Consider the following 14,829-nt stretch of genomic DNA (forward strand, 5'->3'; position numbering starts at 1 on the left):
ATCCCTCTCCTGCCAGGCTACACCTCCTCAGGTGTTGAAGTAAAGGAAGAAAAACAAATTGTAAAGTTTCTCCCCTCAAGAGTTCTGCAGATTTCAGTTCTTCACTCATACATTGCCATCAACGTCTTCCTGCCCTACACCGGCTGCTCTCCACCCAGCTTCACCAGCAGATCCGTTACCATCTGATTACACTACTGGACAAGATGGAGTCAGGCCAAGGATTCTTCTGATCATGGGTATTTTCTGTATTTCTGAAGGCAGATTTCCTTTTCTGTCCACTTTCTTCCCCAATATGATTCTCAGTGCACAATTAATATTATTGAACTCATATTCTTGTGTTGTTACCTTGCTGTATTAAAGCTGTTGTCACCTATTTCATGCCAGCCATGCACTTCCCTGACACAGGTTGTGGTACTTTATAGCTACAGCACATGCCCTCTCACACAATGGCTGTGTTCCTCAGGGTTTGCTCTCTGGGTCAGAAGGGAATTAGAAGGGTGCAGATCCATGAACATTGTGCCCGGCACACTCGGCAGTGAGAAGTAATTTTCTTAATTAATCAGAATGAATTCTGATACAAAGGTACCCGCAATTGATTGCATTTGGCTCTTTTAACAAAACAATTAAAATCTCTTTTTTCCTCCTAGTCTCGTAAATTGATTTTTAACACAACAAAGAATAAAACATGAGTTGTCTCAAACTGAAGATTTAAGTAGGGTATTTTTAGGGTAGATTTAGATTACATATAAGGAAGAAATTCCTTACTGTGAGGGTGGTCATGTGCTGGAACAGGTGATCCAGAGAAGTCATGGACGCCCTCTCCCTGGAAGTGTTCAAGGCCAGTTTGGATGTGTCCTTGAGCAACCTGGTCTAGTGGAAGGTGTCCCTGCCCATGGCAGGGGTGTTGAGACTAAGTGATCTTTAAGGTCCCTTCCAAACCAAACCACTCTATGATTCTATAAAAGTTCTTCTAGCTGTGGAAAAAAATTTCCTGTTTCAAAAAGTTGTTCTCAGTTCTGCTTGGAATTGATGAAAATAAAGTTAAGCCATTTACTTACAGAGCTATCAAACATCTTTTATTTGTATTAGTCATATAAAAATTTTTATTTCAAAGTGGTTTTTAAATTCTTAATTGCAATTACACGAGCAGTTTAAATACAAAAGCAGTAATAGTTACATTATTGTTTTTCTGCAGTAATTTTCTCCATGTTCCACCAAAAGCAGAAATTTGAAAGGTGATGCAAAGTACTAGTGCAAAGCAGGAACTTCTGTAGGGCTCAAGGAAAATGAACATGGTTCAATATAATGCTTTAAGACTCCACTTTACATTTATGGTCTAATTCCACTCTAGTGGTGGTGGTAATAATAGGAAAGAAAGAGAAGCCTTTTGTTCTCTTGCCAGTGGCTTTCAAAGGGTTTGAAAACTGTGCTAGGAAAAATAAGTGTCAGAAGATGAAGCACATATAGAACTGAAATTGAAGTGATGTGAAAATACACATGCCAGCAGACCCTATCAGAGCCCCTCCAAATTTTAAGGTAAAATGAAACAAAATAAAAAGGCTCCCGAAAGGTTCTGTTCCAACATGTACTTTGTCTAGTGCTCTCAGCCTAGAAAGTTGTTTCACATAATTGCAGCATGAGACACTGACTGTGTTGCTGAGGTTTTATTTGGAGAGTCAGGCATGTCTGGTAGTTTTTTATGGGCCATGTCCTATGCCCACCCAAGGCACACACAACTCCTGGGAAGTGGGATGTGTGTTAGACCTCATAATTGGCTTCAAACAGCACTATATTCCATTGCTCTGGGGACAATCTGCTGGTGGGGCAGTCTGATTGAAATACAATCTCTGTTGAAACCCTCTTTTTATAAATATAACACATTTTTAGTCTACAAAACATTACCACAGTGGTGAAAAAGCAGCTGCTTCCTCACAAATCACTGCCCCTCTGATCCTGGGACCTTGGTAGCACAAGTATGGGGGCAATAACTGTCAGCAGCCCCCCCATGGGTGAGGGATCTCATCACAGCTGGAAGGTAAGGTTGTTATGAGTCAGTTGCTGGGAAGCTGCTTAGAAACGCTTGAACAGTCGTCTGCTTCAGGAAGCGTAATAAGTGATTCAGCAACTCAGACAGCAGTTTTCAACCTGAATCACTTCAGAACCAGAACACAGGACAGAGCAGCTGGGATACAGATCTAAGGCCTATGGGATCCTCTTAAAAATCACGTACCAGCCTTTAGAAACAAGATCTTTTAGCTCCAGAGAGTTCGTGTTCCTACTTTCAGCTCCAATAACGGGACAGCCTGAGTTTCTCCAGATTTCAATGGATATATCTTTTTTAGCCAAGAGCCACACTGTGTAATGTTATGGAGTGTAGAACATAACTTCTGTATTGCTCTGTAGGTTGTCTTAGGGGACAGTCATTCCTACTGCTCTACTGCAAAATGATTCCAGGAGAGAAACATCCATCTGGGCTAATGTCTCCTTCTCGTGACATGATCCCACAGTGCCTAGTGTTCATGGGGCTGGCTTGAACCCTGACAGGAACCTTGACAAGCAGCTATTGCAATACTAATTGCAATCACCATCAGTGACTCAAAAATCTCTGTGCCTGTTTAGATTACCCTGAGTATAAACCTAAATCATTGTCTGTTCTGCAGATATCTCATATTCTCTGTTGCCTCCCAAAGTGAGTATCCAAGAGGAAAGAGTGGAAGTATTTCTAGAGCTGAGCACTTAGTATTGCACCTTTATACAGCAGCAAACCAGCTAACGCTAAAGGTGGAAGCAAGGCTCTCCCGGCTAAATCAGGGAAGGACAAATGGTTTAGTGAAACGGAGCACAAGACCCAGTCAGGGTACATGCGCTTGCTGCTAGGCGCAGGCCGGGAGGACTGCTGTGCCTTGCTAGCTGTGGCACGCTGGCATGTGCGAGTAAATCCTGCCCGTACAGATCCATAACCCGGGGAGAAGGGAGCGCTTCCCGCCCGCGGTGTGTGTCTGCAGAGCCAGCGCCACGGCGGAAGGAGCAATGCCTGCTTTTGGGGGACACCCGGGGATGGGGAGAGATAGGGGCCGGGGCGGGAGGGGGTGGGATGTGAGAGTGGAGAGAAGCGGGAGGGGAAGGAACGGAGTAACGGCAGGAGAAGGGGAGGGGACAGCCAGGAGAGGGGGGGGGGCAGCGGAGATAATAAAGCCGGAGAGAAGGGGGAGAAGGACGAGCGGAGCCGGGGAGAGCCGGAGGAGCAGGGATGGGGCGGGGGGCGTGAGCGGGGCCGGCGGTGCCCGGCGGTGCCCGGCGGTGCCCGGCGGTGCCCGGCGGTGCCCGGCAGTGCGATGGTGCGCGGGCGGCGGCTGTGACCGAGCCTGTGAGCGGGGCCTCGCCATGGGCTGCGGGGGCAGCCGGGCCGACGCCATCGAACCCCGGTACTACGAGAGCTGGACACGGGAGACCGAGTCCACCTGGCTGACCAACACGGACTCCGAGAGCCCGCAGCAGGAGGGCGGCGGCGCCGAGCCCGGGCGGGAGCAGGGCGGGCCGCGCCCCGGTGAGTGCGGGCGGTGCGGGGGGCCCGCGGGACGGGGAGCGGCCGTGACACACATTGTATAGACACCTCACACACACGTGTGCGTGCACGGAGCTGTGTGTGTGCACCCCTTTTACCTGCTGCGAGGGGAACATATTCCGCTCCCGCCGAGAAATGCAGGCGCCCAAGTCTGCGCTAAAGCCGCGTAGCGCTCGGAGCGCCTGCCCTGCCCGGCCGGCAGCGGGCACTGCGCTAACAGAGCTGCTCAGGGTCCAGACCCGCTCACGGCCGTGCTCGGCTACGAGCGAAAGCACTAAGTGCCTGCAGCTGTGGGAAAACGTCACCAGAATGGAAGAGAACTTGGTCTTGGAGGGTCTTGCTGTGGAATACGTGGCTTTTTCTTCTGCAAAACAAGTCATTTAGGAAATAGGTTTGAATTAAGGAAGAGGTGCGCAGCCTTCTTCCACACTACCTCTGATACCTTCTGATCTGCAGATAACTGGCCAGAGGGTGGGCTGCACAGAAGCTGACCTGCAAGTTTGAATTTCCCAGATCTTGTCAGTGTGACACATCCTTAGCTGTGAACCTCAGGTATTACAGTAGAGACGGACGGATATGGGAAAGGGAATAAGGAGCTCTGATCTGATGTGGAGTTTTAAATGTTTTAAGAATTATTATGTATTGCAGCAATACCTAGAAATCTCAGCCTAGTTCCAGAAATTCATCATGCTTCATATTGTACACAGCGTGAAAGTGGTCACTGCTCCAGATAGATTATAATTTCCATATAAAGTAGTAAATGCCTATAGGCAGCTTCAGAGGAAAAGCAGTAGCTTTACAGAGATTTATAGCAAGTGACAAAGCACCAAAAAGAAATTATGGAAGTGCAGGAGTGAAAATTCACAAAGGTGGGCAGCACAGGTCATCTGGAATAGAGAGATCATGACTCTCTGCTGACCAGAATACGACAGGGAGGGAGAAGTCACAAGTGGTCTGTTTTACTCCTGAAGGCTAAAGAAAGAATTTGTAGTAATCACATGTGAAATTAGGAGAATTTGAAGGTGAATGTGTCTATGAAATGCCATATTAAAGATCATATCAGGAATTTAAAGACGTTTAAGACAGTGCTGGCCAGTAAGTTCGAATGACAGGTGTCAGTCTTGTCTCCAGCCATGAAGGCTAAACACAGTGAGTGTTTACCTCTCTATCCACAATTAGCGTTATCTTAGCCATGTTTACTTTGAATTGGTGCCTGAACATAATAAACAGAAGCTAGAAAGTCCAAGACTTGATATTGAATAGGAGGTAATAAAGAGATAGACCAGTAAGTATTCTTCCCAGAAACATGTGATAGTTGAATTTGTATTTAGAGATGAGAATACCAGCAGTAAGGAGACGAGGACAACACTCAAGTCCAACACAGACTGATTAGGGTAAGAGAAACTTTACAAGAAAGAAGAGATTAGAGGAAAGTGAATGAGGAAAGGACAGACTAGTAGGAGCTAAGGAACTGTAGGACTTAAGTAAGGGCAAGATTTACTCTTCAGCACAGCTCTGGTGGTGGCAGCTTAAGGAACCTGAGGAGCACACACTGCTCCCAGTTAGTGCCTTGAAAGCCGTAAAGTACTTCATGGAGAGCTATAGTAGGGTAAGGTTTGAAGTAAGAAAGGAAAAGGAATAAGTAGAGGTACTCTAGGGAACTAGAAACATGTTAAGTGAATTTACAGATGAAAGGGAGAAATTGGAGGGGCAAATGAGGTCAAGTATGGAGGAAAACATGCCTTTATTGTGAGAACTGAAAACCACCTAAGATTGAGAGACAAAAGGGAAGAGTAAGGGAGGGCACATGAGCAGGATGGGGGTCATGGGGAGATGGGACATGACATTGATGTAAGTCAAGGTAGGAAGACTCTGTAATTGGGACACAGAAAGGGAGGCAGCCAGGGAAGGGGGCACCAAAGGAGGATGGGGAAAAGAGGATGAAGTTGTTTTCATTTTTCACTTGGAATATATTGGTGAAATTCTGTGAAGAGAGAGAAGTAAAGATAAGATGAAGGAAGTATTTTGGGAAAAGGACAAAAGCAGTAAGAGGTGGCTGTGATTGTCAACACGTTTCTTTTAAATGGAAAAAACAACAGACACTGGACATCAAAATGTAATGAGGAGTAAATCACTCAGGGATGAAAGAATGTAGTGTATGCAGGATTAGCAAGTGTATCAATGAGGAAAAGGTAGGAACTATCCTATATTAGTCTGAGTAATCTCACCCCCACAAATCCCACCACAGATTTCATTATATCCTTCTTTCTTTGTCAGCCAGTACATTTAGCTTTCTGTGCCTTCTCTCATTGGAATTGTATGTATTTCTGTGGCCAAATCTTTGTACCTTAAACAAAGACATTTGAAAGTTAAAATATTATTCAATTAGGAAGGAAGTATTTTACCATTTCCTTTTCCATTTGCTCCATTTCAATTGATGCTTTCTTAGAATATTTGTTAACTTCCCTACTTGATTTTTTACATCCATTTTAATAAAGTTTATTGTAATCTCCCTATTTTTTTCAGGAATACTTTTAGGACAATGTTAGTTGTCATAATATAGCTAAAATAAAATAGATGGTTTTAAGTTCACAAGAAGTAACTTAGGTCACAAGAAGTCACTAACAGCCACAAATATAGATGGTTGCTACTTGTTGCAGTATGCTGCTGAGGTTTTGGTAATGATAAACAGGATAAATTCATAAAGATGAAGAGGGATAGAAAAGTACTAAATAGCTTCATGAAGCACTGCAGATGGTGAAATTGTAAGATATCTTCTAGAAGACAAGTGTACATACTGTTCATAGGACGAGTGGCTTCCACAGGAGAGGAAAAAGAGTCACAATGAGCCCCTACAGTAGAGCCATTTCTCGTAAGAACATCCATTGCTATGAGAGCAAAGAACTTTTCACAGGATTCAGCTATTGCGTAGGCTATAGCTGGGAAAAATAATAGACTGCATTTCTGCTTAGTAACCGTTCCTTGATCCTTGCAACTCTTAGCACAAATTGCCTTCTCTTTAGAGGGTCTGATTCAGCTAAGTGGAAGTGTTAGCACAAGTAATGACTTTCTGGGGAAGTAAGAATCTGCGGGTCCAGGCGAGTTCCCAGGTCAGTCACCATGGGTTACAAGCAAACCACAGGGAAAAGAGTGATTTAACAAAAACCATACAAAAACTTTCAAGTATTTTGGAACACATTTGCACAGCCCACTGTGTTACATTGGGATAACTTCCTGATATATATATATATATTAATGTATATGTGTAGCCTAGTAATTTAGGATGCACAATTTCCTACAAGAAACCAGAACTGTAAAAGTGTTTTATAAACCCATTCAAAATCAACTACAAACAAAGATTAATTTCTTTTTTTTTTAAAGAAGGCTTTAAGTCATCATATTTCTATTTCTCTCCATTTCCATTGGCTAAGTTAGCTGCTGTATTCAATTTTTTTTTCCTTATTAGACTTGAAGGTGCTTAGAGTGGATAAAGCAACATGTTGCTTTGTGGTCAGAGAGCCCTTACAATCAGGGTTTATCTCATAGGCTGCAAATGCCTTAGGACAGGATTTCTCCTTACTACTTTCCCCCAGCAACCAGCACAGTAAGACCCCAGTCTTGGCTGGGGATTGTTACTGAAATGCAAATAAGAGTAATTAATTTTGAAATGGTGTACCAACCAAGTGAAAAATAATTCTCTTATATCAGAAATGAAAAGCTGCATAAAGCTCAGGCCTCATACAGTTTCTCAACTAGTAAAACATTTGTTGAATTTTAGTCTTTATGTGACTCACAGTATCAGCTAAAAAAAAAATGTTTTTTATGCTTTCTACTTTTCACTATTTCTATAGAAAAGTCTTTTTTTCCTGAATCGTATTAAAGAAAAACATTATCCATGTTTGGCACAGACTCACTTCATGCACTCCGGAGAAGAACTTGCTCATGGCGTCAGCAAACATAACTGCAGTCAGTGGACTGTGAGAAATGAAATCTGTCCAGTGAAGATATTTGCAAAATCCCTATGAAATGAAAGAATTGAGTCCTTTGTAAAATAAATAGAGAAAACAAGAGGAATACAGGAGAAATTTTATCACTGTCTAGCAATCTGGCTGGCTAACAGTTTGTCTTGTATAATTGCCCTTAATATACTTGAGTGTTTATGAATAATTCTTGCTCTGTTCTCTGAAGCTAAATGACTGGCTCATGCTGCTGCTCCACCGTTTTCTGATTGCTGACAACTACGGGAAGTTTTATGGATCAGGCCCGTATTTGTAGCTAGGCTCTGATCAAGACTCAGTACGCAGAATATGGTGTTTTGGATGTAACCTTTGGTACAGAAGTTTTGGAAAATCGGTTTTCCATCCTTTGCAGCAGAGGACTGGGAGCAGCGGCAGCCGAGGGCCGGGCTGTGCGAGCACCAGTTGCCATGACAACAGGGACTGGTGCTGGCTTGGGCCGCCCTGCCGTCATCCGCTCCCTCGTTTACCAGTTTACCAGGTATGCACAAAGTTAAGAGCTTAACAGAGGTGAATAAGCATCAGTTTGTAAATGATAAACTTGGTGCAGCAGAGGGTTTCTTGTGAATCGGACTGCAGAGAAGTATTTAATAAACAGTCTATTTTAGGTTAAGAGGGATCATTGTGTTATATGTGTATACCAGGATCTCTTTGTGCTCATGCATTTTTATTAATGGGTTGGTTCAAAATCTGGTAGGTTTAATAAACAACTGAAGCAGTGACTCTGATGTGATATTTCCAGGAGATGATCTTATTACTGTTTGGAATGACAGTAAAAGTGAATAAATGCAGCCTCTTCCTGGACTGCAGACATATTACAGTAATTCCCTATTCCATGTTAGTCCAGACGCTGGATATAATAATATAATGCATTTGCATGATGAGGTTTTGTAGCAGGCAGCAGGGTACAGGGTTGGCTTCCGTGAGAAGATGGTGGAAGCTTCCCCCATGCCCAGTGGAGCCCATGCTCCAAGACAGACCCACCACTGGCCAAGGCTCAGCTCATAAGCAACAGTGGTAGCACCCCTGGGATAACATATTTAAGAAGTGATGGGGGGAGAACCTGCAGAACAGCAGCTGGAGAGAGGAGTGAGAATACATGAGGGAAACAACTCTGTAGACACCAAGGTTGGTGGAGAAGGGGCAGGAGGTGTTCCAGGAACTAGAGCAAAGATTCCTCAGCAGCTCATGGTGAAAACCGTGGAAGGCAGGCTGTCCCCCTGCAGCCCATGGAGGTCCACAGTGGAGCAGAGATCCACCTGCAGCCCCTGAAAAATCCCACACTGGAGCAGGTGGATGCCAAAAGGAGGCTGTCACCCTATGGCTGGAGCAGGCTCCTGGCAGGACCTGCAGACCCATGGGGAAAGGAGCCCACAATGGATCAGGTTTGCTGGCAGGACTTGTGACCCCATAAGGGAATCACACTTGAGCAGTTTGTGAAGAATTGTAGCCCATGGGGAGGACTCATGTTGGAGATGTTCATGGAGAACTGTGTCTTGTGGGAGGAACCCCATGCTGGAGCAGAGGAAGAGTGCAAGGAGTCCTTCTCCTGAGGAGGAAGGGTTGGAATAGACAACATGTGATAAACTGACCACAGCCCCCTTTCCCTATCCCCCCCCACCGCTGGTGGGAGGAGGTAGAAGAATAGAGAGTGAAGCTGAGCCCAGGACGAAGGGGGGGAGGGGGGGGGGAAGGTGTTTTAAGGTTTAGAGGTTTATATTTTCTCATATCCTACTCTGATTTTGATGGGCAGTAAATTAAATTAATTTTCTCAAGTAGATTCTGTTTTGCCCATGATAGTAATTGCTGAGTGATCTCTTCCTGCCCTTATCTCAACCCATGAGCCTTTCATTATGTTTTCTCTCCCTTGTCCATCTGAGGAGTAAGGAGAGAAAGCGTTGCATCTAATTTTTACCATCTAGCTTTCAGAAAGCATCCTTCTTTCTGAAAATGTCTCCCCTACCTTGTACATCAACTTGTTATGTGCTAACATTTATGAGGATCAATTTCTTAAACACAGAAAGCACTTCTTGAGTGGTCCTTGAGTGGGTTTGTGTAGGTGGTTCCATTTGTACAACAAGAGGAAGATGAGTGGGTTCAAAGCCCTCTGAATTTCATGAAAGTATGATTTGGTAGGGTTATTCAAAAGGTTTCCCTCTGAGTGGTACTGACTTTTGTGTCATTCTCCACTACACCTCTGGAGGACCACAAAAACAGCAAACCTTGCTGTCAGTACTGAAGTACAAACTCAGTACCAAATGTGGAGACGAATCAAGACAACAGAAAAGCCCAGAGCCCCTGCTGCTTCAGAGGAGTTAACCACTCCCATATGCTTTAGGGATTTCTAGTCAAACTTCTCACAGCATGTCTGCCGGACATGGGTGGGAAGTGTTGCAGGACAAAGGGAATTAACATTGATGCACCACCCAGCTGTATGCCTCTCTTAGAAATTTAAAAAAAAATTAATTTTGCCACTAAAAAAATAACAATTCTGCACCAGTCTATGGATCAGGAAATTATAAAGAGCACTGGATAGCAACAGAGGGAAATAATAGAATTAAATGGGTAATCTCTGCAATAAATGATTGTTGTCAATGCACTGACCTGAAAACATTCAACATTGACATTTCCCATTCAACACATATACTTGGGGTTTGCTCAGCATAGAGCCCAGTCAAAGATTACAGTACTGGCCTAAAACAGTATTTATTGCACCACAAAACAGCGTTGATATTATTGGAAAAATTGGACTCATATGATAAATAAAAATTTGACTCTATGATAAGTATAATCTTTTGTAATGACCATATTTTTCAGACTAACCTGAGCTGTTAATTCTTCCAATGCATACATTTTAATCTTTGCTGTCACTTGAAAGTACAATACTGGCTTAATTTCACTTTTCAGTTAAAAAATATCACTGATACTTTTTTGCCCCATTATTTTGTACTAAGCAATCTCTCCCACCACCTCTAAAAGTATTTTTAAATTATTTTGTTTTTAATAAATATCAATTCTCATATAAAAAGCTTGCATCCATAGCAAGTGAAGTTTTAATAAAAGTGTCAAAAATAGTTTGAGAGATGGGAAATTTTCTTCTATCATGAACCTTCAGCTTACTATTTTGTGAGATGTATCAGACTCAATTGCTGGAACATCTTTGATCTTGTTTAATGGTAGGTGGTTATTGTCATTCAGGTACCTCCTGAATCCTCCTGACAGGTCCTGGTGCCTCAGGTGGGAGCAGCTGCCTCATACTTCTGTGACAGGAGAGGAAGGCAGGAGCTGCCTCTTCTTTCCCCAGCAGCCTCTCTATTGCACTTTCTGACTCAAGGATTGTCTCAAAACACTGCAAAGGCTGTGAAAAAAAACCCCAGAAACAAACTTTTCCACGAGGCCTCTTACTCTTTGCTTCACACCCATTTAGTTAATGGCCAAAAGTCTTGCTAAACCCCCTACAATGTAAAGCAAACCTAGTAGGATTGATCACTCACACTTCACCCCATTATAATAATTTACCCACTGATAAAATAAATTCACTAAAAATATGATGTGCATGAACACTTGAATTACATGAAAGGCTTTCCCAGCTGTCAGAAAGCAGAAGGTTGTTGAGCATCGATAGAGATGATTTGCAGGAGAGATTACTTGAAACCATCTTTCCAAATTATTTTCCTGTGGAAAAATCTCTTCTTGCAGCATTGAAATCTTAGAGCGAGAGGGCTGTCAGTAACTATGGGAAGAGCCTGCAGCGGGAGTAGGGATGGTGAGAGAGGGAGAGTGTCTGAAAGGATTTAGGCAGGAAATCTGAGTGGTGGCTTTTGTCAGTGACAGATCCTGCCTGCAAGATGCTCAGAAGTGAATTGCTCTGCAAAATTATTGTTCTTGTGGAAAATGCTCTCTCCCCATGACCACCTCCACCCCTTCATATGCTGATTCAGGACATTTAAAAATTCATTTTCTTTTCCTTAGGAATGAATTTACACTTTCCAGCCAGTTCTAATCCTGTATTTTTCAGTTTAGGAATGTAGAGTTCACAGCAAACAGATAAAATTTGAATTAGCTTTAAGCAAAGACTCCTGCCAATCTCAAAGCAGAGGTTCAATATGTTGCATACAGGAAATACAGTTCAGAGTGCAGTTTACCTCATTGCCTGTTGATTAAAATTTCCAAAATTCCCACATTAAGCATAAATTGCAGTAATCCAGCATTGAAGTGATAGAAATCTCTCTTGTCTTTATCTGTAGTCAGTTATAGAAATATATTTCTTCACAGAAGCAGAAATTATATTACCAGTTCCACTTTTTTCCTCAGGTGTTCCTGCAGTTTAAAACAGAAATAAATTGATTGCAGTTAAAAGAAATCTGGGAATGAAAGTTGGGCTTTACCTTAAATCAAAATACAGAAATGTAATGGTCGAAGCCATGCGTTTATCGTAAAGGTTTTTCTTTGAGCCGCACAAAGCAGCCCTCTTTTCAGCAGTATGCAGATCAGATTTCGAAGGCTGTGTGATGAGTGTGTACCTTTTTCAGCAGTAGTCTCTCATGAAACAAGTGGCTTGGTCCTTTGCTATACACAAATCAATAGTACAATTTTATTTACTGATGAATACATGGATAATTGCTTCCCTGGACTGTCACACTGCCTTTTCTGTTTAGGAAAGATATGGGTTAAAAGTAAAACAAACAAGTAGATGAAGGAGTGGTGTTTTACCGGTTAGCGTGGGCAACTGTAGCTGTGAGGCAGGATTTTACATTTTAAGGTTTTTTGTGGATCCACTGAGCCCCTCTGTGTTGCTGTTTGCTTAACTGAGCCTAGAATTTTAAGGAGCTGATGAAAAAGAAGTAATGTTGAGCCTCTCATTCCACCTGGAAGAACACGGATTCAGGGTAGCCTGTTTGGGTAGATGCTAGAGATGCTAGAGAAAAAGAATCAGCCTATTCTTTATTGACTGACTGAAATATTTTGATTACTTTTTTTTTTACCAGTCTCCTAACAATGTATATGGTTGTGTTTCTCTCTCTGCACATTTCATCTGAATATTGTCCTCCTGTTGCAATTGTCATTCTTGTAAACTGCTAGTATTTCCTAGGTGGGCCATCTGAATTGTTTCAAGCACTTGCAGCACTAAAAGAATTAATTTCTGCCACTTGCACAATGCTGGTGCCCGAGTGTTTTCTAAGTGCTTACACTGCCTGTGGAAAAGATGGAAAAAATGTCACAGATATATCTAAAGGATTGCTGATGGCTGATGACATTAGGTTTTAATGTGGCAACTGCCCTCATTTTAGGGCGAACACTAGATGTGAGTGATGACTTTTTCACATGCATACAGATACTTTGAGCCAAAGCAGTTTATGATTGTAGTCATAACGTGAGCCACTTAAGTCCTTTTGTATATTCATAGACTGTAAGGCTGGAATGTCAGCTGGCCATACAGCCCACTGGTCTTTCCTCTGTTAATTTCCATATGGAGCATATTTTTGGGACATTCAGACTGAATTTACAGCTTTCCAGTGGCTGACATTTTGCCTAAGCCTTTGTAAATTAGGCCACTAGTTAATCACTATTTGTTAAAATAAATGTACAGTGTATTACCTGGAACCTTTAGCTTCAATTTCCAGCAGTTGAACCTTGGTGAGCAAAACTGAAGAGTCCTTTCAGCTCAAATTTCATGTACATTTAAATGTTTTTCATAAGGATTTATGTTTAATCTGCCTAAATATTTTTGCTGCTCCTCAGTGTATTAATTGAAATGATGCTATCTGCTCATCTTAAAATTCCATGCATGATTAGCTAGGTAATAAGAATGATAGTAATACTTTATGTGTCTATGTTGGAAATTAGCCTGAAACATTATGAGTGTGTTTCATTATAACACATCAAAGAAGAATGAAAGACCATGTAAAGGAGAGGGAAAGGCCACATGAACACCCACAGCTCTAAGCCACTGTTCAGAACCCATCTATAAACTGGGTGGGCACCCCTGGGGGAAGGATGATTGAGAGGGGGCCAGCAGCCTACTGCTTGTTTTCCATTTCACACAGTGCTCTCCTGTGAGGGGAACTTCTGTCTTGGCATTTTAAGGAGAGAGTCAGACAGGAACTGAGCCAAAAGCCAGCATCTTTGGAAAATGGGTTGATTGGCCATAATTTGGACACCCGTGATGTAAGGTATTGTGTGTGGAGGGTATAATTTTTAAGGTGTATTTTTCATAGGCAGTACTGAGACATAGGCTGTATATTTGCATGTAGAGAAGCAGATCCCTGCAGTATCCTTCTAAAATGGAGTACTATGAAAAGCATTTCAGAGGTTTGCTATTTGTGTGTTAGTTTTTCACTGTGGAGGAATGAGTGATCTGTTTCTGGCACATCGTGTGGCACTGGTTAGTTGCTTAATCCATTCTGCCTCATTATTTTCCTAGGAAAAAATGTACTCAGCTTTCAATGCCTTTCAAAATGTAGCTGATCCGTATTCCGCAATGTAGTGAAAATTCAGTTCTTCCATCTTGTTCCAATTGTCAGAACTTGTATCTTCATACATCAAACTCTGTTGTCTGTCTGCCATTAAGTCCTTGCCTAGCACCATGGTTATAGTTCTATTAAGTTAACCTTTCCTATCTTCCCTTCATGGTCAGACCAATTCCCTTTTATTCAACTTCTGGAATCTATTTGCCATGTAGAATCCTTTGTCTTGAGCTTTGAAATGACCACACATTGTTAAAGAGTGTTGCAGCATGCTTTTCCTATTTGGAATAAATATAACAATTAACCTTTGTTTCACAGACGTGGTTGCAACATTTTTAGATTTGCATGTAAGATAGTTGTACCATGATTCTGAATCACAATTTGAAATCAAAACATACAATATGCAAAGATTTAGCATCTACCTGTACCTGGAAAATCAGGCCATGTAAGGCTTGCAGCCTGATAGGCTGTTTGTGCTTTAGGGTGAGCTGACTTCAAATAAGCATCCCTGGAAGCAGGGAGGAAGGCACAGAGCTCCCCACTGCCTCCCCACACCGGTGGTGTGGCTGGGCACAGCTCAGCCCTGCCTGGCTGGAGGCAGCTTCGGAACCACCTCCAGAATTTGAGGAAGGCATTAATACATTTGTTGTATTTTGCTTCACTGTCTAAAATTTATATCACGTTAGAGTTCAGATAAATCATTCTGGATTCTCTGAACATCTGAGCAGCAAATTTATTGCATTATTGTATTTGTTGATCCAAAACATTTTTTCTGATAACA

At 42.5% G+C, this 14,829-nt stretch overlaps 1 protein-coding gene across 2 annotated transcripts in view; it reads left to right on the forward strand.

Annotated features, from left to right (window-relative positions):
- Nucleotides 1–3,325: 3,325 nt before the first annotated feature.
- BAALC (BAALC, MAP3K1 and KLF4 binding) overlaps nt 3,326–14,829 on the forward strand; it is a 35,017-nt gene continuing 23,513 nt past the window's right edge. For both annotated transcript variants that reach the window (XM_027656980.1, XM_027656979.1), the window contains exon 1: nt 3,326–3,547. In XM_027656980.1, coding sequence (XP_027512781.1) covers nt 3,385–3,547 — 163 coding nt within the window. In that variant the 5' untranslated portion in view covers nt 3,326–3,384. The remainder of the gene's footprint in view (nt 3,548–14,829) is intronic.

Source organism: Corapipo altera, unplaced genomic scaffold, assembly GCF_003945725.1.
Source record: "Corapipo altera isolate COAL_440 unplaced genomic scaffold, ASM394572v1 52b, whole genome shotgun sequence".
In the NCBI taxonomy this organism is placed as follows: Eukaryota; Metazoa; Chordata; class Aves; order Passeriformes; family Pipridae; genus Corapipo; species Corapipo altera.